Genomic DNA, 25,000 nt, shown 5'->3' with positions numbered 1-25,000 from the left:
TGAAGTGGATACTTCCTGGCCACGGATATAGTTTACTCGCTCTACAAATACAGTCTAATAACGGATGTTTTAGATAAACAATTAAGAATAAAAAATAGCGATAATAGTTTAGAATGACGTTTAGATGACTCACTCATCATTTTCAAATTCATATAACTAAAGTCAGGTTCTTGTAAGTTCATTATATAATAAATTGTATGTGAAAGTCTTGTTGCATGTGATTAAAAAGAAATATAATGTGGAGTGTACAATCAAGGTTATGTTTAGTCTTATTAAAAATATAAAAGGTGAAAAGCCGATGTCCGGCTTCACGACGAACTTAGACCTGGCATATAAAGTGAACCCTAACACAAAAGCTCAAAGTCCCTACAAAATGAACCGTGCTAAAAAAAACAAAAATACAACCCACTTCTATTTGCCAGCGTTAACAACTGCTCTGCAACGCGACGAAGTGTGGCCTTTGCAGACGTGTTCGCAGAGTTCACATTATCCGCCATCACTGCCTCGCCTGGAATAGACTGAGGAAGCACGTGCAACTATTTTGAGCCCACATGTTTTGTACAGCGGCGTACCATCTGAAGGTCAGCTCACTCAAGCGTGAAGTTCAATGTCCAACAAGAATATTGCATTGTGCTGCAAGCATATCGCACTCTGCACCGCAACACACACACCGAACATCAACATAGCAATGAAAGGCATGAATGTCGCACTTAAACGAACGGAAGGTGAATTTAAAATATGGATGTTGGTGTGTGAATACGGAAAACAAGAATGTTGGATTGCGATGCAAGCATATCGCACACACACAGACGAATGTCGCATGTAAACGAAGCACACTGAATTTGAAATATGGATGTTGATTCGTGAATGCGCAATGTTGAATTATAGACGTTGAATATTGGATTGTAAAAACGAGCATTAATTCAAAGCAACAATGTTGCAAACAAAAGGTTGAATTTTGGCGGGGATATAACGCCATATGGGCCGAGCCCCGACCAATTTCCATGTAGTCCATGTTGCAGAATGTCAGTCATTTGTCGAATAACCACTTATTTTTACCTCACATGCTCCTTTGCGGTCTGGGTGTGTACACTTGAGCCGCGACAACCTTAGATGAAATAGCTGTATACAGCTAATTGAGAAAAGGTTGTCGCTCTATGAGTACCCAAGCGTCCACGGCCAAAATACCTAGTGGTATGGGCGCGTAGGCCTTACGACAACCTTTTCTAAAATAGCTGTACATACTAAACAGCACTGCACCGTATTCACATACCAATGTAAACAAGAACGCAGTAGCTACACGCACGCATTGCGGGCCTATTTTATGTTATTCCTAGTCTTCGCCCTTTCCTTTTGAGAGAGGTTAACAAGAGAACTCCGTACATGAAGAGTTTAGCTAGTGCTCATCAAAACTGCGTTCCATGTCATTTTGTTAAATAAAACGTTTTGATGAGCATCTAAACGTTTTTATGGAAACTATATTTATATACTTATAATATTGGAGGTTTACTGATAGTCTTAAGCCACTGTCTAAGCTAAACTTTAAGTAACCAGCTAATAAAATCAATTTTTTAAAAAACCGTCTGCTCTAATAACCTAGTAGTGTGTCGATCATCGATTCAAATCTTTAAGCAATGCGATAATTGATCATAGAAATATTTAATCAATTACCATATATGGAAAAAGAATGAAATTTCTTGTTGGCAAATAAATACTTGTATGTTGTCTTTTTAATGGTGTCGTAATTAAAAAAGAAAGAAAATTTGATTACCCGGAAGCATAGAAAAAAATTCTGAGCTTAGTGGTTCACAGTCAAAAGACTTTCAAAAATTTGTATCACATCTACTTTGATTGACAGAAAGGTGAAAAACAAATGGAATTTCTGTGGAAAGGTTTTTCCGACTACAATCAATGATCGGTCAGGTTGAAAGGTTGGCCAATCCAATTGTTTGGGGTGAGTGACTATAAAATCTCAGCCAACTCCCAACACTACAATAACAAGTGAGAGACCAGGTCTTTATCTCCTGAGCTTCCCTTTGACTAAAAAAGATAGGCTTTTCAATCAGTCACCAGACAGTGTTTCAGTAGACAAGACAAGATGCACAGTCGGTTCTGAACAGAGGTGAGGTGGTTAGTTATTCAGCCTCTGACTCTTCTTTTCTATTTCATATGGTAACACAGGTCTTTCCTTTGCACTTCTGACTGACAATCAAGGATCTTGTCATCTGTGGAAATCTGTATTTGACTTTGATTTCTCAACAGCTACTATGAAGTCATTCATTTGAATTGGTCGCAGATGTGACTTGACACTTTCATCATCTAGTTTAACACCCCTGTAAAAAAGAGGGAAATTTAGTAGGAAAAAGTACATTGAGTAATTTCTGAAACTAAACATCATTTTTTCATTCCTTAAAAAAAAGAGAGAAAGAAAAACTGCACTGAGGGAGAGTACTCTTGTTAGTGAGGGAGGTCAGGGTGGTGGCAGCCCAAGATAAAGGGGGGTGGGAGGGGTTGGTAAGGGGGGCAGGAGATGAGAGATTGAGAAGTGGGAGATATAAGAGGGTGGGAAGTGAAGGAAATAGAGCGAAATTATGCAATCAAAAAAGGACTAAAGTGAGGTAGCAATGAAAAACCTATGCCTTATATATGTCACAAATGGGTTAGAAAATTCTCTAACACTGACATGTTTCCTTTGTCTCTGTCTTAACATACTAAACATCACAATGTTCTCTGTAACTATGGTATGTGCAAATGGTTTCAGACTCTAATTGCGTCATTTAACACCATTTTAAAACAAGTTGCATGCATCGGTAATAAAAACCCTCTTCAAGGAGAGCCATACTGAGAAGTACCCTCATTCTCCAGAAGATTCGTGACAAAGCCTTGATAAAAATGTCCTTTCAGTGAAACCTTTTTGTAAACTTCCCTGGTATAGAACTAGTAACTTTGGAAAGAAACTTCCCTTCTAGATCAGAACTTTTCTACAATGAACATCAATAGAAGTGCCATGAAGTAGCCTTACAGTGTAATTACAAGTCCCTTATGATTTTCAGTTTTAAAATAGAACACAAAACACAACTTACGATGATTGAGAATTTTTTCTGGTTTTCATGAAGTCTCTTACACATGACATAGCTGCAACCCGACCTGAAAAACCAAACAAGGTGTGTTAAGAACAAAGTTACTGAATTGTTGCATTAATTTTGTTTAAAAGCATGTATTCTAGTCTTTCTGTCAGACAAAGTTAACGTTTTTGTGGGGGGTGGGGGGGGGGGGGGAGGGGGGTTCCATTGCTTCTCATCTTGCTTTCTAAGGAAATTTTTCACCTCGGAAACTTGTTAGCCTTGTCAAAAAACTCTTTAAACGGCGATAATTATCACTAATTTTAATACTGTTAGTTAGGAGTTCATTGAAACACTGATGAAGTGCTTGTGGATGTACTTAAACTAAAACTCACATATCTCCTTCAAACCACTACCAGAGAATCCTTCAGTTATTGCTGCTAATTCATCAAAATCAACATCCTCTTCAACCTAACAATGACAAGTTGCAAAAAACAAAGGAAAAGTGAACTTTAGAAAATACATGTAGTGTTTGACTGAGTTAAATCTGGGATATAAAGCATTCAATTTTTACTTTTATAGAGCTGTCCAAGTGAAATACAGTGAAACCTTCCGTAAGCAACCACCTAAAATGCCAAGATGTAGTGGTCGCTTACATTGAGTGGCCACTTACGAGAATTGATCTACAGGGTCAGGGGTCTTTTCTTAGGAAATGTTTGAATACGTCTTCATTTTGAAAGAGTTCATTGCATGCAATTTCGGAATCACAATCTGGTAGTTTCATGTTGACACTAAAATTAATTTTTTTTTGGCGTTCTATGAGTAGCATATGCAGGGGGCAAAAGAAGTCATTTTTACAGCTTGCCAGTCGGGCAAGCTGAAGCTAGCATTTACTTGCCCAAACATCATTTCAACTAGCCCCCCCAAATTTTTTGATGAGCAGAATTGATTTCACACTTCTTCTGTAAGTTGAATTCCTCAAAATAATTCACTTGCCCTTCGGGCAAGTTAAGAACAGAATTCACTAGCCCAGTAGCAAAATCCACTAGCCCCGGCCTATCGGACACTACTTTCTTTGCACGATGGTACATAGTACATTCAGTGAACATTAGAGTTAAAACGATAGGGCGAGTGGTCTCTTACAGGGGTAAAAAATGGAAAATTCTACAAACCATCATCCAAAAAAGTGCTGGAGGTCTCTTACAAAAAATTGGTGTTTTGGATTGGAGGTTTCTTATGGAAGGTGGTTGCTTTACAAGAGGTGGTCGCACATAGAGGTTCGACTGTATTACATTCACCAACACCACCATTAATACTGCGGAGTCAAGTAGTATTCTCTTTGATATATTAGGAGTCTTTGGTGAGAGAAAAGATGCCAAACTTAAGTCAGCAAGTTATTCAGACACCTTCAAGTGGCCTACACGTTGGACTGTCATTTCCACTGTACTTTTTATTAATTACCTTTTCCCCCTGGAGAATTATGTTCAAGATTTCTTTGCGTTGTTCTAAATTCTGATGAAAAAAAAAAATTGTCAGTACATACACATTTAGTCAACCGTGCCTATAAGATCTTGGGAGTTATTATGGACAATGACCTGAAGTGGAACTGTCATGTTGATTACATTATTAAGAAAGCTTGTAAGAAGTTATACTCCCTTAGAGTTCTCCGTAGAGCCAGGGTGAGCCAACCCAACATCTTGCGGATATACCTTAGCACAGTCTGGCCAGTTTTAGAGTATGCTGTACCAGTCTGGCAGAACGTCCCTGCTTATCTGTACGAAGCCATAGAGCGAGTGCAAAAAAGGGCGCTTAACATAATCTACCCCAAGGCAGAGTCATATGCTCATGCCTTATAGTTAGGTAAACTAGATAGGTTAGATGACAGAAGAGTACTCTTGTGCTACAAATAATGGCGAAAATAAAGTCCCCCAGCCACCCTCTGCACCACCTACTTCCCAGCCCACTTCTGGACACACCTAACTACACCTTAAGGCAGAAAACACAAAAGTATTATCTTTTCAGGAACATGCAGGTCTGTAGGACAAAGAGAGTGGAGGACTTCTTTACATTTAATTTTTTAAGTGATTCAATTGTTATTTTCATTGTTATAACTGTAAATTACTATACTCTAGATAATAGTTGCCTTATGATTGTAAAATGTACTTGATAATTCAGTTCTTTTTTACTGCAAGTTAGTTTTAATAAACTATTCTATAAATATACATCTGCTAAAAATTGTTAGCTGTAGTTAATTCAATTCAGTTAATTTTACCCAGAAATGCAAAGGACTAGAATACAAGATTACACCAAAGCAAATGAATTGGGTGAGGAAGCCCAAAAAGAAACTATAAAAGGAATGTTTAACTGTAACATGGTAAACTAACCGGTAATCCCACATGAAAAGTACTTGGCATTCTTCGGAGGATTGCTCTATCAACATCTTGAGGTCTGTTAGTGGCACCCATAACAATAACCTGACATGATGAATCAGTCATCAGACCTGTAAAACAATCAAACATTTAACGCCATGGATTTAAATTATTTATTTACGACCTAAAAAACCAAAAACTCAGCCCACGTTATTATTACTGTTATTTATTATTAAACATCAATTTCTGTGTTACAAAATTTTGTTTTCTCCTACTTTGCAAAATGCTTTACAAGCAAAAAGATTTTTTGAAAATGAAGAGTTGCAAAGAATGAATTGCAGAAACTATTTTAATGTGTGCATATACAAATCAGTTTACATGTACGAAAGGATTGTGGCCCTAAAAAAAAAATCAGGAAAGGGAAAGCGTTTTTATTAAATTAGTCCTTTTAAATTTTGATTGTTTTAGGGAAAGCATTTTTTTTATCAGTTAGTTCTATTATATTTAATTCGTTTCTATGTGATGTAATTTCACAATGTAATACTCTTATGAACAATATTTGTCATATTTTAAACATTTAATGTAAAGCCCCATTGGACATCATTGGAAATGGCACTATATAAATAAATTATTTCTATTATATATGAGATATACTAGTGTAATTGCAAGTGATTTTCTCTCTCAACATCAGAGTCCAAACCATGGACTTTGGGAGGCAAAGACTTTTTATTATCATCATTATTATCATTATCCTTTTTATCATTATTTTTATTATTACTAATTTAGTTTCTCCATGCTACTATCCTGCCATCTATTTATCACCTTTTAGATTTTAATTTTTGTACGGATGGTAAAGTATGATTAAACTTAAACTGGTAGAACGTGTAAATGACAACCCTCATCCCACTTCTTCACCCTACTCTCTTGGCAGTTTGAGTACAGGTAATTAAAAAAAAAGGTGAATTTCCTTTCATGACCAGATCCAGCCTTCATTGACAAGAGATCTGGGTACGAGATTAAACAAAATGCTTACCATCCCATAGACTCATAAACTGTGCCTTCATCATTGCTGTAGCTTCATGATCAGTTTTGTCTCGCATTCTAAGAAAAGAGTCTGAAACATACATGTACACAGATCAATATCATATCTTCAGACATATTGCACTGTAAATACTACACATAAATGCAAAATGAACAAAAACAACAAAATGAATAGGAAAAGAAAGAACAACTTAAGCATTTATAGAGTCATTCGCATCGCTGTTTGCTGCATAATTGGTTTGTTTCAAGCCTCAAGAGAAAACATACCAACTACCTGACTGACAGCAATGTAAGTGACTTCATAAGTGATGCCAGAAAGATGCTAGCAACAAACCTCTGCTTGCATGGTAGTACCGAAGCATTGCATTAACTGATGAAGAAAACCTTTATGCTTACCTATTTCATCAATAAATATTATACAAGGTTGAAGTTTAACTGCCTGGAAAAATAAGAAGAATAAGTTATCACAAAATTTAGAATAATAATAACAGTAATAATAACAACGCACCGGCTATGCGGAGGTCACGGGTTCGAATCCTGTTGAAGCCCTGTTTTTTCTTTTTTTTCAGGCTTCTTCTTTCCAATTGCTTAAATTGGAAATTTTACTGCGATGATCATTCTCACTTTCAGTAATAATAATAATTAATAAGGTAACTCTGGAGATACAAATGGATGAACAGAATTAGTTTTGCAATAAAATTGTCCGTAGTTTTTCTTTTTCTTTGTTGAATTAAAAAACAAACTCATTATCAAAGAATACTATTCCCCAAAAACAAAAGGAAATAAAATTTAAACCAAGGATAAAATTGAACCACAACATATATTTGAAAAATAAATCAATGCTTACCAGAGAAAAAACGGCAGCAGCAAGCTTTTGTGATTCACCATACCATTTGTCAGTTAAAGATGACACTTGTAAATTAATAAAACGACAACCTGAAATCAAGGGAGAAGGTACAGAAGGCAAATCTAAGATCGGACATTTATATCAAAGTAAAAAATAACCAACAAACATCTTACCGGCTTCTTTTGCTGTGGCCTTGGCAATCATAGTTTTTCCACAGCCAGGTGGACCATACAGTAGCACACCTTAAAAATTTAAAAGAAGAAAGAAAGGGTCTAGCAGAATAAACAACATGACGTTTAAGTGAGTGTAACATTGTCTTTTGCGCTTTCATCAAATCACAAGCTATAGTGCTGTGATATTGTATGTTTCATCAAGTGTCTCTTGACATGTTACATCTGAAGTACAAATGCTAGACTTTCGTGTTGCCTGAATGAACACTTAAAAATTTATGGCCATCCCATCTCCAGAAGAGAACTCCAAAACAGTTTCCGCAGTTTAAGCATTTATTTGTGCAAAATAATTATACTGATACTTAGAATGAAGTCTTTTTTACTGCCTCAGTGGTCAAGAAACAGAAAAAAAAAAACAAAAGAAAACAGGGTTCAAAAGCTTTTGTTTATCCTTTGTATTTGTCCATGTCATTATAATAAAAAATACTTTTTAAAAAAATACCTTTAGGTGCACTAAGAAGAGAGGAACTTTGAAAAATTTCTTTTTGTTGTATGGGTAAAATCACTGTTTCCTAAATGAGGATAAAAAGCAGAACAGTGTAAGTATGACTAATCACATGCATATACATCATTTATTTTATGAAATGAGTCTAAATTAAACAGCAAAAGAAGCCTGAAGCATTTGAAAGCCAGCCACACACAGTTCAAGATTTGATCATCAACAATATTATTGTTTCAGCTCTCATTGTTTGGCAAATTGTAACTTGTTGAATACAACAGAGCCTATATAATGTTCAACAAGTTAAATAGCTACTTCAGCCTTCATTGTGGCATGATGCACTATTAAGTTAAGTAGAATTACAACATTCATTTGTTGATCAACCAAAAAAAAAATTAGTTAAACCATCTAATCTCTTGTTTGAAAAAAGTACCCAGTGTTCAACCTAGGCTGCCTTTTTGCATCATTGACACAGAATATTCTGTTCTGAACCAAAATGAAATTATCATGGAGTCATGCTGACACAAAAAAGTGCTTCCTGAAATATATATAAGTACTTCCAAAGCAGCAGGTAATAATAAAAGTAAATTTTAAGAAAAGGTGTACTTGCTAGTCAGAAATGAGCATACGGAATGACGGTCATTTAATTTCAGACTTTGTGCTTACAAGTAGTCTTTATGTCAGGTATTCCACCCAATTCTGAGAGAGACCAGAGCGTACGTTTGGACTCTCTGCATACATTGCTTTGCCGATCGATTCACCCTTCATTTGTTGACTTTATTCTTTTGTTTTTGTTCCATTATGAAATGGCAACAAAAGCTAAAGTGTAAGTTCATTTTTTACAAGAAAGAGAATGGCAGTTGAATATGAAAAGCTCTAAGATGTCCATCAGGGTTGTTCAAAGATTCAATATTATAGTTTGACCAACTCCATTTTTTAAATGACCCTTGAATTTAAAATGCCATGTGGGACATATGACCCACTTTGACCAATTTCTAGATTGAACACAGAGTACCTAACCAAGCTTTCTTAGATAGGAAAAATAATAACTGATTCTTTAAACCCATGAATGTAGGATGTCCAACATTAAATTTTATGACATGTGCCAAAACTGTAAGGGGCACTTTCCAAAAATCAGAACTGGCCAGCTAGACTAGTCATTTTGAAAATGAAAGAGGCTCTTTAAGGAGTTTTCACAACAAAAGCCATCAACCCCATGCATGTATTGATTAAATTAATTGACTGATCTGGCTCAGGGTGCAAAGAAAATCATTTTTACTGCTTGCCATTCGGGCAAGCTGAAGATAGCATTCACTAGCCTAGACGTCATCTCAACTAGCCCAAAAAGCTTTTTGACGAGCAGAACTGATTGCCAGTTCTTCTGTTATTCGAATTCCTTAAAAAATATGACTTGCCCGTCGGGCAAGTTAAAAGCAGAATTCACTAGCCCGATAGAAAAGTCCACTAGCCCCGGGCTATCGGACACTACTTTCTTTGCACGCTGTGGCTGGATAGTTTTGATAAAAGGTGAAATTCTCATTACAGCAGGAATGGTCTGGCTAGCCAGTTTTGACAAATGGAAAGCACACTAAGAGTTCTTCGTCACCCAAACTCAAGACTAAGTTGCCAAGGGTCACAGGTACAACAATGTTTCACAATCATGTTTGTTGAAAATCAGAGAAATCCAAGATAAGAAATGCACTTTTTCCTGGTTAAAGCCCTAACATTCAAATGGAGCATAAGTGCTTAGTCTTACTTTGACTTCATCAATTGTTTCTCGGAGTCCTCCTATGTCCTTCCAACTGATTGGCAGAGTTAATGGATCCACAATATCAGCTGCTACTGTCAGCTCATATTCACTTAACTACAAGGTAAGTGGCAAAAACTACAAATTCATGTTATTTTTATTTTAGCATCAATGTTTACAACCAAAACATAAATAGACTTCAGGCAGCCCTCCCGGGCATCTGAACTATTAAAGTCATCCTTGTTCCAATAATTCCTGCCCATATGTTTGGCCTAGGGGCTCATATGTCCTACCATTGTACAGCTGTACCTAGATTTGATGAAATGCCCTCAACTTGCAATTTAAATTCTGATTGGCTTAAATGGTTTACAAATCCAACTTTAATGTTTTGTTGTTGTTCAGTAGTGAGACAGTGATCTCCTTTCAACCACACCAGATTAAATTAGCAGTTAACAACAAATCATGCTGATGCAATATTGGAAGTTTTTAAAACTAACCAATATTAACAACATCTATATAATATTATTTATTTTACTAGACATGCTTTAGTTTACAAATCACCTTTCCATTGAATGTTTCAAGTTGCCGGCTAAATACAAGATTTAGGTGAGGAATCAAACAGCTATTGATTTCGGCTTTTGGATCTAGTTTTCCTCTGTTTTCCTATAGAAGCAGCCGGGGATGATGATTATAGCAGCCAGGAGAAATCCCCGGCCCTTAAAAAACAGCCCTGATACTGGGCTGTACCCTACCTTGACTCCTTGAACACCAATTTTCTTTAACAGTTGTTCAGCCTAAAAAATATCACAAAGAAAGGCCAAAACAGATTATTTGTCTAGAAAATTACAACATCTCCTTATTGATACACCTTGTTTTTCTACTTGGTAACATCACTTCAGTTTGAAAATTAAGCTTCGTTTTTAGTCTGAAGCTTTTGGTTTGGTTTGACGTACGTACGCTCACCTGTTTTTGCGCAGCCAAGCGACTCTTTTTTGTCGGATCTAGCACATCTACCAACCATTTTACACCGTAATATGTCACAGCACCAAGAAGGATAACCTGTATTGCTGTGGCTATATATCTAGCTCGATTATCGGGCATATTTATATTTGAGACACAACAAAATCAGTACTGTATGAAGCATTTGCCATTGCCAGAAAAATTTCCTCCTCAATGCTGTCTGCGGTTTTCGCCAAAAGAGCAGGCGCTCGATAAAATTTTTGGCGCAAAGCATCCTGGGTTGTGATCACTTCCTTGGGAGCTTGAATCCGTCGAAAGGCCCTCTTATCTTCGGTCGGATTTCGTAAACTTATGACGTCACCCTCGCCTCGAAGTTTTTAATAATAATTGACCCGCCACATCATGTGTTACCTCACCTATCTGGGGTCCCCCACCCCCATGTAAACAATCCCTAATATTGTTACTTCTTGATGTGTCAGTATCGTTCATCATGCTTATAAAAAGTAAGGTACTGGAAAACCGCATTTTAACACTGTTTCAGCTGTTTGTTTTTTCTGAAAGGTTACCTACGATTTACAGTCAGCTACCGCAAAGGTACCCGTGCAAACTTTAAAAAGAGAACTCTATAGCACACAAAAATAACACAAGCACAAACTTATTAAAGAAAGTTTCTTACTACGCTTTTCAAAAACACGCGAATTCTGAAGTTCAGAAAGCCGCCTTCACAATTTCGTTTTTCCCTGCCGTCAATCACAATTACGATCACAAGCAACGAACCTTGAAACACAGAAGCACACAAAACGGATCGAAATCCACCAGATGTAAGCCTCTGTTTCTTAAGAGGTCCGCTAAGATGATTGACGGCAACGAAAAGCGCAAACGTCAGTTGGCTTTTGAACTTTAGAATTCGCGTATTTATTAGCTTGGGACCAGGCTCCGCATTGTGGGAAAAAGGAGAAAAAATCGGCGTTGGCGAAAAAAAAATAAACAAATCGGCCAGCGAAGCGAGTCGAGAGGTAGTATGGGATGTGGAAAGGGTGGTCCTTTCCCCCTTCCCTAGCCTCCCCGCAGACGTCCGTTGGGGTTCGTTTGTTGTCACGCATTCATTTGACAACAAACGAACAAACGAACAAACGAACCCCAACGGACGTCTGCGGGGAGGCTACCCCTTCCCAGGATACCGCTCAGCTCGCTTCCATTGCCGTTATTTTTCCTATTTGACACCGTTTTCTGCCTTTTTTCCCTACTGCGGAGCCTGGTCCCAGGCTACGTGTTTATGAAAAGCGCAGTAAAGGGACGCGTAAAACGGGCAACAAAAAACTTGCAACTTGTTTTGCAACATTGCTGCAAAACGAGTTGAATAACGATTTTGCGCGTTTTACCATCCACGTAAAAAACCTTGCAACCTCATTATCTGCAAGACAGGTTCGAACGCCCTGGCTCAGTCTTGCGCTGAAATAAAGGTTGCTGCAACTTGCGTGAATACCGACCTCTGGTTGGATAGAATTTAAAGTACGCGGAAAATCACGCCAATAGCATGAAGCGCATGTTTTTTTATGATGCTGTTAAACTCTGTAATGATGTTACCAGTGATAGAGACTTTATCTGTTTTTTAACTGCAAAAGATTTTAGGAGAAGTTACTTTGATTTAATAATGTGTAAATTTACGCCTGACACCTTCAGGATTGACAAAGTTTTTTAGCTTATTTGGTGATATTTTTAGTCTCTAGTTATATAGTATTTAACTACTTCTTAATTAGTATTTTAGCATTTTATATTCTAGTATTTTAGTATTGTAATAGTTTAGTACCTTAATATTTTAGTATTTGAGTAATTGATCAATTTAGTATTCTGTTATTGGTAGTAGTCTAACAGGGCCATAAGGGAGAGTACAGTTTTTCTACTGTAATTATGCACCCTATAAATAAAGTGTTCAAAGTGTTCAAAATTCACCATCTCCTTTACTATAATCGCGAGACCCAAAACTGATTGCAAGGATAGTCGTTTTTGGCCAAACACGAGATCTCACTGGAAAAGCCGGCAAAAAGTATTTGTGCGGGAAATTCCATTGGGACTATTTAGAGATAAGTGTGCTCGGAAAAAATCGGGAAGCAGATTCCCACCCCTTGATAAAGGACAATCTGGAAATCCATGGGGGAAAAAAATGGAGAGATTCTACCAAAAATAGTTAGATTTCTTTTATCCCCTGTTTAAGATTAAACAAACTCTTTTACAGTTGGGTTTTGTCAGTCATTCAGGTTTGTTTTCGATAGTAATCACTTTCCGGTGCCACGCATAACGATGGTGTGCCATGCCGTAACTATTTAAAGGGGCTATGTCAAGCAATTTAGATAATTTCATGACACATCACTGAGATGCTCATAAAATAAAATCATCATCAACCTACAACTGCTTTAGAGCAGTCAACCACAAGTTTCCTCCATCGATGGCGGTCTTGAGCCATCTCCAACAGCTGACTGTCATTTAGCAGGCTATTAGGACCCCCTAGAAGACAAGCAAAATAATTGGTGAACAGGGTTCGTTGTCTTCCGGGTTTCATCCTCCCATGAGTAGGAAAATACATTGCAAATTCTCTGACAGGCTCATATTTCGCAATGTAGTTGGTAATGGTCATAAACTCTGTTTTGGGTGCACTGATATCAAGACCAAGGTCTGCTGCGGCATCAGCAGCCCTGGTGAGCGGAGACTGGGCCTGTGACATTGAGGATTCCAGGAGGGCGATGTCATCAGCAAAGTCCAGGTCATTCAGCATTTTAGTTGGATATCTTCTCTACTGGCGAGGACAGGTTACCACTCCAGAGTCAGGACCAAATACCTTACCCATAAGGTAGTCAACAAGAATAATAAAGAGGAAGGGGGCCGAAGCATTACCCTGAAGAACTCCTGTTGTTACCTCAAAGAATTCGGAGATGCTTCCATACACTATTACTGCACTGCTGGAATTGCTGCAAAGAACCTGTATGGCATTGACTACACATTTGGGGATGCTGTCGGTGACGCAGCACTGGGAACATAGCTGTTCTTGTTGATCGAATCAAAGGCTTTCTTGAAATCCACAAAGATAATAGTAAGTGGGGGTTGGTATTCTTTGAAACCTTCCATGATTCTTCTCAGTGTGTGGATTTGTTGCGCAGAGCTTCGAGAAGAGGATCTACATGTGGTCGGATTCAATTTAACTAGATTTTATTATACACCATTGCAGCAATGGACATGAGAGAAATGCCTTCGTAGTTTGTCATCAGCGAGAGGTCACCTTTCTTGGGTAACGGAATGATAACATTGGTAATCCACTGACGTGGTGGAGATAATGAGGTATAAACTCTAAAGGAAAATGCATGGATGGCATCACGCATTTGATCACCGCCGCCTTGAAGTGCTTCAGCAGTAATGTCACAGTCCAAAGCTGTTGCTTTGTTTGTTTTCATGGCTGCAATTGCTTCAGTAGTCTTATCTCGAGTTGGGGGATCAGTGTTTATCGGAAGGTCTTCTGTTGCGGGAGGGGGTAGCTCTTAGGGTGTGATCCCATTGTCATCGTTGAGCAATGAGCCAAAGTAACTCCTCCACTCTTCTAGTAGCTCTTATTCACTATAGGCAGCCAAACCATCTCACTTTTTGACCTTCACATTTGCCTGGTGTTCTTTCCTGAGAGTTTATGGATGATGCTCCAAGTGGCCGTGTGTCTCCCAGTCTCATCAGCTAATTTCAGATCTTTCATCTGCCTGCTGAGCGTGGCAGATTCATCAGTTTGTAGGAATCATTGAGACTGGCATTTAATTTCCTGCATCTTTCTCTTGATTGTGGTGTCTTGGATTGAGCAAATTGCTTCTTGACCTTATCTCTCTCCTTCTTCAGGTGGATTGTCTTGTCGGATACCCAACTTGGTAGTCCACATGGCTCTCTTTCACCGACTACTTTTTCAGTGACTTCCCTTTCGGTTGTTTCAAGGGACTTGTATCTTTCTGTGATGTCTACAGATACATCAGTCAGATGGAGTGCTTGGAATCGATTGGACAGTTCCAACTGAAATTCCTCTTTAGTCCTTTGGTCCTGCAGCTTCCTCTAGTTGAATCTTGGTCTCTTGCATGGGTTTACCTTGCTAGCTCTCGAGCTAGTGACTAGAAGGATGGTAACAATGCGGTGATCAGAGTCCAGTTCAACTGTGTTGTAAGTACGGCCGTTCCTGAGAGAGTTTACCCACTTGCTGTTGATCAGTATACAAAAATCGTAAAATTCGCGCGTCCTCCACGCCCTGCTTTAGTTTTTCATCTGCAAAACTGTGCATTCGAGAGTAAATTAAAGTTTTGGCCGAGAATAACAGCTACCAGTAAAGAAAGCGAACTCTTCGTCGAAGCGGAGCACACGTTTTCGTACGCACAGTACATGCGTGCGGTACAACGCTTGGCGATTGGTTCTCTCGAACTCTCGAAACGTTTTTCTGATTTTTATGACGTCAGCCTTCTGAAAATAGCAAAACTAATGGATCTTCTCGCGTTTCCTTCGGTGAATTTTCTCAAACGTTTGCATAAATTGAGACAGAAACCGTGACTCCCAAATGTCCATTTTTTACCAAAACTCTCGAAGCAAATTCAATGCAAGTGCAAACTGAAATAACAAATTCACTATTACTGTACCGGCGAAACTATCAGCTGAATGTCACCGAACATATTTCCAACGTGATAGCAAAGTTTTAGAAAAAAATTCGCGAAGGAAAGTCTGGGGCTGGTGCAAGATAATCGAGAAATAATGGGTAGGTACTCGTTCACTTTCCAGGAATTTTGTTTCCATGGAAACACTTTCTATCAACGAAGTGGCAATCGATAAATAAGGGCCACTATCTTGCCTATCTTTCCCGGAAATCGCATTGGAAAATCTTGCAAAACATAAAAACTACTTCGTCTTTTTGTAACTGTTGTAACCACTTGATGAAATGCTTTAAGAAATGCTATAGGAAGCCACCTTAAAACTGGCTCAGTTACTTTGTTATTCTAGTTTCTGACCAATTTCAGCGCCGTAGCTAGTATGAGGCCAACCGAGGCACTCGCCTCGGTAAAATTTTGACGAATTTCGCCGATCATTTTTATTTTACATAAGCGATCATCGGATATTTTTAACGCATTATGATATTACAAAGAATTCAGCAATTCAGTCAATATACTATGAAAAAATTACCATATCATCGATCTCAAGGGCTACGTACGTTAACTCAAATTTTTTTTGAACAAATACTGATCAAAACCATTGGCGAGGTTAACGGTCACCCAGATTATGTAGCTTGTTTCTGATTATTGCTTTTTAAATTCCACTTAAATTAACTCGAAAAAAAGTTACCGAAAGGCCCAGAAAACGCTGCAAATCGCATTTCCGAGAGACTAAAGTTCAAAATTTCTCGGGGGGGGGGGGGGGCATGCCCCCGAACCCCCCTAGCAACTCCCGCCTGCCTCGGTTGGCCGTTTGGTCTGGCTACGGCACTGAATTTGAGATGGTTCTGAGAATCAATTTCTCGTCAACCAAACTCATTGTGCGCCATAACTTGTCTACACTAAACCAGGCTACGCAATTGGCCCTTTGACAATTTCTCGACTTGACACTGTATTGTGATGGGTATCTCCCTCAAGCATTAATGTCAAAAGAAGGTCTTCCTGCGCGAACGGACAAGTCCCGCCTGTAGGGACTAGTCCGTGGGAGATGTCCCCTCGTGAGCGTAGACCTAAAGCATTAATTAGCAACTGAAAGGTCAAACAAACAGTTTCGACCATACTTTTCTCACAAATATTTTTTTACTCTTCCCCCTACGTACCAGGGAGGAGGGGGGGGGACTGATAAGTTGAATTAACAGCCGTTTACTGGACTCCAAAGGCCTCCATATTTATACTGTTACAAATTCAGATCTGCCAACCCCTGATAAAGGGGTCTCAATGGGGTGGTGACTTTTACGGTTATCGGCTAAATTTTGGGCTCTTTTACGGCTATCGGTTAATTTTTTTCAGTTACGGTTAACAAAAAAGTTAAAAATTAACTTCTTTTGTTTCAAAAGTTAAATATTAATTAACCTGAATGTTTTGTATCTTTAAATCAAAATAAAGGTCTTCGGATCATCTGGGGGAAAAATTTGAAAAATTTTAGCATTTGATAGATCATACTTTTTATAAAGTATTTCACTTCTAATATTATTTTACACATAGAAATGTCAATAGTCAATTTAAAAATAATCTTTGTGACAAAGCAAAAGCGGGCACGCAAACGCCCAACTCAAGGCCGGGGCGCGACATTCATTATAACAGAAATGGCCGTTTTTACACTAGAGACGGATTATTCGTGTGAGACGGGTTATCCGTTTGATGATTCGCGTCAGATAGGTAATACTTCTTAATTTGAAAATGGAATAGTTTTAATATATTTTGAATGAACAATCCGCTTGACTTTATCCGTCAATTTCGACGGACAGTTTGAAGACGGGATTATCCGTTCCAGATAGCCTGTGTACAGCCACCCCCTCCCCTCAGAAAAAATTGGAGAAGGGGTGTCTGTGGGAAGGGTGTGACTGTACACAGACTAGTCTCAGACGGATAATCCATTTCTAGCTCTAGCGTGAAAACGGCCAATAACAAAATTCCCATGTCCAGTGCTTTTAATGATAGCGAAGGACTGTACAGAACGACTGTCTGCCGTTGCCTTGTCCGTAGGCCTCATTATCCCTCGCGGCTAATGCGTTTCGGGTCACGTGGTCCGAGCGAGTTCGCCACCGAAATGCTTTGACCGAGATTGCGTGGGAAGACGCCGTACAGGGACTAGGCCTGGCAATGTCTACCGTAGCGTCAGAGAAAAACAGGGAAATGCTGTTTATCGGCAACGTGTTTTACAAACAGTGACATCTCTGCGTGTTGTCTCATTAGTGTTTCGAAGGCACGACCTCCTGCAAATCACAAATATCAATCCCTAGCAAGAAGCCACACTTTCGCTATGGAAAAAATAAGTACCCCGAGAGAGCGGGGGAAATGGAGCCTAGGTCTTGGTCAACACCTGAAAGGCCCTTAGCCTATATAACGTGCGTACGGAGTCACACTAGCAGGGAAATAAAAGACGCAACCATAAATGAGTTTAGTACCTCCCTTAAAAGTAGCAAATCTAGGGAACAGTTTCTTTTACGGTTAATTCTTTTTTACTCTATTTACGGCTAACGGTTAAAATTTTTCAATTTTTACGGCTATCGACTAAGTATTTGGCCGTTTTACGCCTATCGGTTAACCCCATTGAGACCCTCTGATAACGGAAAATCTGGAGATCCATGAATAAAAAAACGGAAGATTCTGCCAAAAATAGAGAGATTTCATTATTTTTCACATTTTTTTTAGTTTATTTACGATGGTGATCACTTCCTCGTCCCACGCGTAACGGTGGTCTGTCATTATTTAAACCCGCTGCGTAAAAGGACCAGTTCGTCGGTGCGGTGTTCCACTGGATTAGTTTATCGTACTAGCATGGACCGTATTCATAAATGGCGGCGAATAAATTGTCCTTTTGTCTTTACGTTAATTTTCCTCACTAGCCTCGTTAGCATGTAGAAATTGAAAGTAATTTTTGCTTTAAAATGAGGCTAGCAGCGCCGTAGCTAGTATGAGGCCAACCGAGGCACTCGCCTCGGTAAAATTTTGACGAATTTCGCCGATCATTTTTATTTTACATAAGCGATCATCGGATATTTTTAACGCATCATGATATTACAAAGAATTCAGCAATTCAGTCAATATACTATGAAAAAATTACCATATCATCGATCTCAAGGGGCTACGTACGTTAACTCAAATTTTTTTTGAACAAATACTGATCAAAACCATTGGCGAGGTTAACGGTCACCCAGATTATGTAGCTTGTTTCTGATTATTGCTTTTTAAATTCCACTTAAATTAACTCGAAAAAAAGTTACCGAAAGGCCCAGAAAACGCTGCAAATCGCATTTCCGAGAGACTAAAGTTCAAAATTTCTCGGGGGGGGGGGGGGGCATGTCCCCGAACCCCCCTAGCAACTCCCGCCTGCCTCGGTTGGCCGTTTGGTCTGGCTACGGCACTGGCTAGTGAGGAAAATTAGTATAAAGAGAAAATAATATTAAAGAATTCGGTCTATTGTCGTTTATTTTTCGTTTTCTTTGCCCAACAAGGTAGTATTTAATTTTACTTATGACCTCTGCCAAAAACCGTGGGAGTCTTGCCGTGAGACCGTGAGAAAAGACAAAAATTGTGAGACTCACGGCGAAAGTTGGCAGGTAAGCAAATTCTAGGAAAAAAAAAACAGGATGTCTGTGAATAGAGAGCGGGATTTTACCGGGAATTGTTTTTTCAGTTTCCAAGTTCAAAGATCATGCCATAAGTGGGAGGTGTGGCCTGAGTTTGCTTCATTTAATAGCAGAATCCCATTAATTGTCATCATTTCGGCGCATCGCTTCCAGTGACTCGGAACTGAAGCTTACTGCAACTGGTGAAGTTAGGAACAGTCCTTTATTTAAGTTTCCTTTCTCCGGTAGGTCACTTTTGCTTGATATTTTTAACGTTTCCGACTGTTGTGTGACTATTTTAGAGTTTATGCTGTTTGTGAATGTCGGGACACCGCTTATCATGTTTAACAGCGCTTTTCACGGTTTATGGAAACCCCAAGCGAGCGATTAAGCTTCTGTGATTAAATGCGAGAAAAAGCTGAGCCGGGAATGAGTTTTCCGGATGTATTAACATCGGGTAGTTGATGAATAGGATAACCTTAAATCATACAGCAGGGAGTTCTTTGTTTATGGAAGTGATTGCAAATATTTATCACTCATGGGTTTTTCCTTAACGTCAGGCATAGCCGGAAAGCAGAAACACATCTTGAGTGCAAATTAGACCACATAACTTGAAGCTTGGGGCTAAATTTTGCCAACAGTTTTGAACCCAATGAATTCGATTCTTTCGGTTGGCAAGGACGAGCCCCCTAGCATTGGACAGCGCAGAAACTCGCACAGCCTAGTTTCCAAGGTAGCCACAATTATTCTAAGAGATTCCTTTCTCTTTGTCGGAAAATACGTAAAACTACTACTCTTCTACTTTCTCAGTCAAAGCATGCACGAATGCAATACACTGTGTACAAGACCCGGAAATATTTCACTTCCTACTTCCGGTCTCGTTTTAGGGAGCTACACTGTTGCGAGATTTTAAAGTAAAAGGCGTTGAACGGAAGTATCACGATAAATTGATTGAAAATTTTTTTCTGTTGTAGAAGCGCCGAAGAATTTAACAGTTCACGATCCCGCGGGAACAGCTGTGTTCCCGGATCGCCTAATTACAGTAAACGGTTAGACTGAAGTTTTTATAATCCATGTATGTTTTATCGAAATAGACGTAAGAATATCAACAAATAGGCATACTTCTGCATGGAGTTCAGCCCATACAAGTAACATACATGTCGTAAGGAGCCACGTCACCTATTTGTAGTCTTTTGCATAACCAAAACTGAAAGCGATATTATTATCAAGTTGGGGGCTCCCCGCGGAACACTCTCTGATTTAATCGCATGATTATCCAGCCTCTTCGGAACGATATATATACATACCTTATTATAGGAAATTAACGCTCCATGAAATTAAGGTATTGGAAATAAACGCGACTTAAATTAACGCGAATTTAATGGCAAACGACTTTCGAATAAAGAAAATTAACGCGAAAGAGGAGGTAGAATTTCATAATAAAGGAAATTAACGCGATTAATTAAGCGAAATCAAAGGAGAAGATATTGACATCACTTCTGACAGCGATAACGATGAAGATGAACTCGAAACATTGTCAACCTTCGCCTCAGCTTTTGTGAAAGATGAAAAATAAAGGGTAAATGGAAAGAAAGAAAGCTTGTAGTTAATGTTTTTTAGGTGTCAAGAATGTCTGGACAGGTTCCAAAATTGGCGTTAAAATACTGGAAGTTAAGAGTGCGGAAATTAATGCTGCACTTAATTGACGTCGCGGAAATTAACGTTCAACAAAATTAACGTGACTTATAAATTAACGCGAATTTTAACGATTCGCGTTAATTTCATGGAGCGGTTAATTTCCTATAATAAGGTTTTTTTTTTTCGGGGGTGGGGCGGGGGCGATCATTTATTATTTTCGGTTGGTTGAGGATTTCCCTCGGGTTTGTTTTGCCTCAGACATTAGTTCACTTCAAAAACTGATCTTTTTTTTTCATTGTATTACTGTCATTTCGTGGACTTGTTCGTTGATGCTCTTTGAGGTTAAAATTCCTTTTCATATTTCACTGCTTAAACGCAAGTCTGTGAAACTGGTTTAGATCGGGAGCCAACGAATTCAAATTCGTTCGTGAATTTTCTACATCTTTTTTATTGACGTGGGGTGGTGTGTTAAAATCTTAAGCACAGCCCTGAAATCGAACACAGCTTTATTTGCAATACATTTTACAGGCTAGCTTGTGTCTGTGTCGTATTTCATTCTCATCGCTCTTTTCGTAATGATTCATAAGCCTTGTTCACCCTAGCAACGCGTGCGACGTAGTCTTAATCGCAATAGTAATCGTAAACAAAACAGTGTTAATAAATCCGATTCTTCTGAGTTGTGAATAAATCCGATCTACTGTAATCAGATTGTTGGCAGTGCTTGTTTATTGTTTACTTCGCCGTTTCGGAAATTTTAATGCGACCATAGCCTCCCCGCAGACGTCCTTTGGGGTTCGTTTGTCACGCATGCGTGACAAACGAACCCCAAATCCGGTTATGGATATTTTGTCAGTTGTTAGCTTTATCTGTGTAAATCAGTAATACTTACGACTCCGCTTGCAATTACATTGAATCGGTGGACACCAGATGGGAAGCATCGTAATCACAACGAAACTTGTCGGTAACGGGGCTGCTCAAGGCAGTGCTTACGATAACGATTTCTTATAAACATTAGGTTTTAACGCTCCGCACGATTACGCTTAGTTTTACTACGCTCGTGTGAACCAGGCTTTATACTATCAGATCCTTTGCTTTGTCCAAAATGTTATTAAGTTGGACTTAGCAATGGCGAATCAAACTAGCCTTTCTACGTCGTGTCATTTTCACATTTGTGTTTATATTAGCAGTCATTGCTTTCGATCATTTGAATCCTCAAGAAAACCGATTTTGCAATATTCATTTTTTTAATTATACCAGCATTTCTTTAGAGCATTTCATCTCCTGTAGGGAGGGTGCCTGGGTACACACACACACACGCACACACACTACATACATACATACATACATACATGCATGCATGCATGCATGCATGCATGCATGCATGCATGCATGCATGCATACATACATACATACATACATACATACATACATACATACATACATGCTATATTAAACCTCCCCAAAGAGCTTTTCCGGAACAATTAAAAAACACCAATCAATCCATCCGTTCATCCATCTGTCCATCAATCAATCCATCCAAAAAATAAATAAGTAATTTAAACAATACCTATGAAATATGTACATATATAGACATATACACTGTAACTACAGTATGGTTAAATAGTAAAATAATATTATTGCGTTCTCGTACCTCGAACGCAACCCCTAATTTGTGTTGGGTGTTCTGTGCATTATTGGGTAACCTGTGCAATAAATAAGGAAGGTTTTTTTGAGATTCCATTTATGTTCGTCGTCGTCGTCGTAACCTGAGATTTGACTCTATTTTCGTTTCGCTTTGTAAATAACATTCCGGCGGGCATGGCGAAACAAAAAGACAGCCTGATACAAACCTTCTACGAAACGTCTGCCGCCCACTTTTTTGATTGATTGACATTTGCCGAATCAGCCAACCAAAATTACTTTCGTTGCTTGTTTTTCTAGTATGCAAATTGTTCACGCGTGGGAAAAATGCAGACTGGCTGACTTAAAAAATAGCTTTTATCTCTTGATTTTTTCAGCTAAAAATAAAACAGTCAGCACAATCACATTTAACTTCTTGCGAGATTAAGGGAGACCTCGAAGGTTATTTCATTTGGCGTAGAAGGTAAAAAGTTTTCGAAAAGACGACGACACGATGTTCTACTAGTGTTATTATTTTGGCTGGGCGCGCTCGAATTTAAATACTGAAATCTCTATTTTTCCGTTGCCTTAATATTTTCCTCGGCAATTTCCCCCGATTTTCAGGACATAAATCTTTAAAAACAAAAGCAAACAGCCAACGAGCGAGGACACTAGTTTTCTTGGTTTATTTTTTACAAAAAGCGAAGGCAAACAGCCAGTCTGTTAACGCTGAAAATTCCTTGAACAGCGATGCGATAGTTTTCGTCTAATACTTCACAGTTGCGATTGAGGTTTCTTTCGCAGTGAGCCTTCGCTTGCGTACCCCGTTCAGCGAAGTCATTCCCTGCTAAACTTTCAAATGAAACCAGTTTTAAGATGGGCAGTATTTTGATTTGCACCCGTTTGTTGGTAAATCAAAATGCACCTTGTTAGCGGTCAACAACTTGCAGAGGGATTCAACTCCGCGATACACTCACTTTCCGTAAATAAAGCAAATCCTGAGAAGATACGAACAACCATATGAATTTTCTGAATTTCCATGGCACATATTAAGGCATATTTTCCTACCATAAGACCATAAAACAATAAAAAAGACAGCAAAATCGATCCTTCTCTCCGCCGACGACGGATCATTGACGAAAACAACCACTCGAGGAATAAGCGCTTTCAACTTCCGGCGTTTCCGACAGCCAATCAGATCTTGTGGCATTGTTCTAACAGCCAATCAGCGTTACGGCCAAAATCTGGCCGTAACGAGCACAAACGTGAATGAGTTTGTATCAGGCCCAATTTGAGCGGTTGCCGTTAGAGAGAATGTATGAGAACCGCTCAAATTGGGCCTGATCTCAGGTTATCGTCGTCGACACACATTTGCCTCGCTTTGAGGCGCTTGCTTAAGTTGTGCCTCACTTTGACGCGCTAACTCATGTGGTGATTCTTGTGTCCTCGGCGTTCATCTTTCAAAGGTTTGCTAAGGTCTGATATTCTTCGTAAAGGGTTCATCTTTTAAAAAGTTTGCTGAATCTTCGTAAAGCGTACATCGATCTGTGATTGCTGAATCGTCCAAAACGTTCATCTTTCAGGAGTTTGCTGTTAAATTTTACTTTGGATTAAGCCTTCATATTTTTCAGCATGGTTCGTCACTGTCTTTGGAAAACGTCTGCGACTACTAGTGCATGCATCAAACCGGGTTTAGTTCGGCGGTCGTTATGCCACAAAGTAAATTTACCGAGTTGTGTAGCTCGGCGGCCGTTTTGTCACAAAGTAAATTTACGAGTTGTGTAGCTCGGCAGCCGTTTTGCCACAAAGTAAATCTACCGAGATGTGAAGCTCGGCGGCGCCATTTGACCATGACTTGTGATATTTTCGGCACCGGACAAACGAACACTTTAACTCTATTTTGTTTATTACGAAAAACTTATAAATCAGCCCACAGTAGCGCCACTCTCGAGTCACTGAAATCAACGCGCTAGACCAAATTACTGGAAAAGTTATTGACGTGAGCCGCACACACGTTCCATTGAAGGCTTTGATAGGGTTAGTGCGAAGTTTGAATTCAGATGTGAAAGCTTTTAAACCAGTAAATTCAATGTAATTCATTTTGTCAACAAGTTGATGATTGATGCTGTTAAAAATAACAGAGAAAATTATCCGAAGAAATGTTTTTGAAGAAAGAAAAAGAATCCCGGGTTAAGAACTAATCGGCCATTGAGAAACTGCGCCCTGTAACTCGCGCCAGTAAAACAAAATGTTCCATTTACACGTCCGACGCTGGCCAATGTCTCCTCCGATTAAAAGCACTTGGCACCGAACCATACGATATCTTTTGAAAACGTTCTTAAAATGATACACAGTTTAAATAGAGGTTTCTCTGTACGCAACCCTTACGTTCAAAATATGTCATAATCATATTTATCTACATCGCAACCATCCTTCCACCTCAACAAACATATCGAACGCACTCTCCTAAGCTCTGATTACTCCTAGTAATATTTATAGAATATTAAAAGAGAAATGACAAGTGCTAATTCATCAGATTTAAGAATCTAAGAATTCTTTGAGCAGCTTACGTTTTAAAACCTTCTTAGAGATTGCCACTGTGCTCCTGAGTTAGAAATTAGATTCTAAGGAATTCCAAATGCTGACAGTTCGATGATGAAAAGTTCTTTGACCGGAGGCGGTTTTAAAAAGTGGGATATTCAATAAATGGGAATTCCTGGTAGGGTAATTGCTAACGTTAGTCGGGGAATGCACATG

The 25,000-nt window shown here is 38.9% G+C and overlaps 1 protein-coding gene and 1 pseudogene across 1 annotated transcript in view; one reads left to right on the top strand and one right to left on the bottom strand.

Annotated features, from left to right (window-relative positions):
• LOC140929000 (outer mitochondrial transmembrane helix translocase-like) overlaps positions 1 to 10,900 on the bottom strand; it is a 12,527-nt gene extending 1,627 nt beyond the window's left edge. Inside the window, exons 1-13 of the mRNA XM_073378812.1 lie at positions 10,699 to 10,900; positions 10,488 to 10,529; positions 9,745 to 9,852; positions 7,992 to 8,061; positions 7,493 to 7,561; positions 7,320 to 7,408; positions 6,869 to 6,911; positions 6,465 to 6,545; positions 5,447 to 5,562; positions 4,524 to 4,574; positions 3,458 to 3,533; positions 3,084 to 3,147; positions 986 to 2,333 (exon numbers count right to left, since the gene is read on the bottom strand). Of these exons, the coding sequence (XP_073234913.1) occupies positions 2,222 to 2,333; positions 3,084 to 3,147; positions 3,458 to 3,533; positions 4,524 to 4,574; positions 5,447 to 5,562; positions 6,465 to 6,545; positions 6,869 to 6,911; positions 7,320 to 7,408; positions 7,493 to 7,561; positions 7,992 to 8,061; positions 9,745 to 9,852; positions 10,488 to 10,529; positions 10,699 to 10,836 (1,059 nt within the window). The 5' untranslated portion in view covers positions 10,837 to 10,900 and the 3' untranslated portion in view covers positions 986 to 2,221. The remainder of the gene's footprint in view (positions 1 to 985; positions 2,334 to 3,083; positions 3,148 to 3,457; positions 3,534 to 4,523; positions 4,575 to 5,446; positions 5,563 to 6,464; positions 6,546 to 6,868; positions 6,912 to 7,319; positions 7,409 to 7,492; positions 7,562 to 7,991; positions 8,062 to 9,744; positions 9,853 to 10,487; positions 10,530 to 10,698) is intronic.
• Positions 10,901 to 19,151: 8,251 nt separating this feature from the next.
• The window catches only part of LOC140926402 (uncharacterized), an 18,226-nt pseudogene continuing 12,377 nt past the window's right edge, over positions 19,152 to 25,000 (top strand).

This window comes from Porites lutea, chromosome 2 (genome assembly GCF_958299795.1).
Source record: "Porites lutea chromosome 2, jaPorLute2.1, whole genome shotgun sequence".
In the NCBI taxonomy this organism is placed as follows: domain Eukaryota; kingdom Metazoa; phylum Cnidaria; class Anthozoa; order Scleractinia; family Poritidae; genus Porites; species Porites lutea.
Note: the sequence above shows the minus strand (reverse complement) of the source record. Positions and strands in the feature narration are given on the sequence as shown.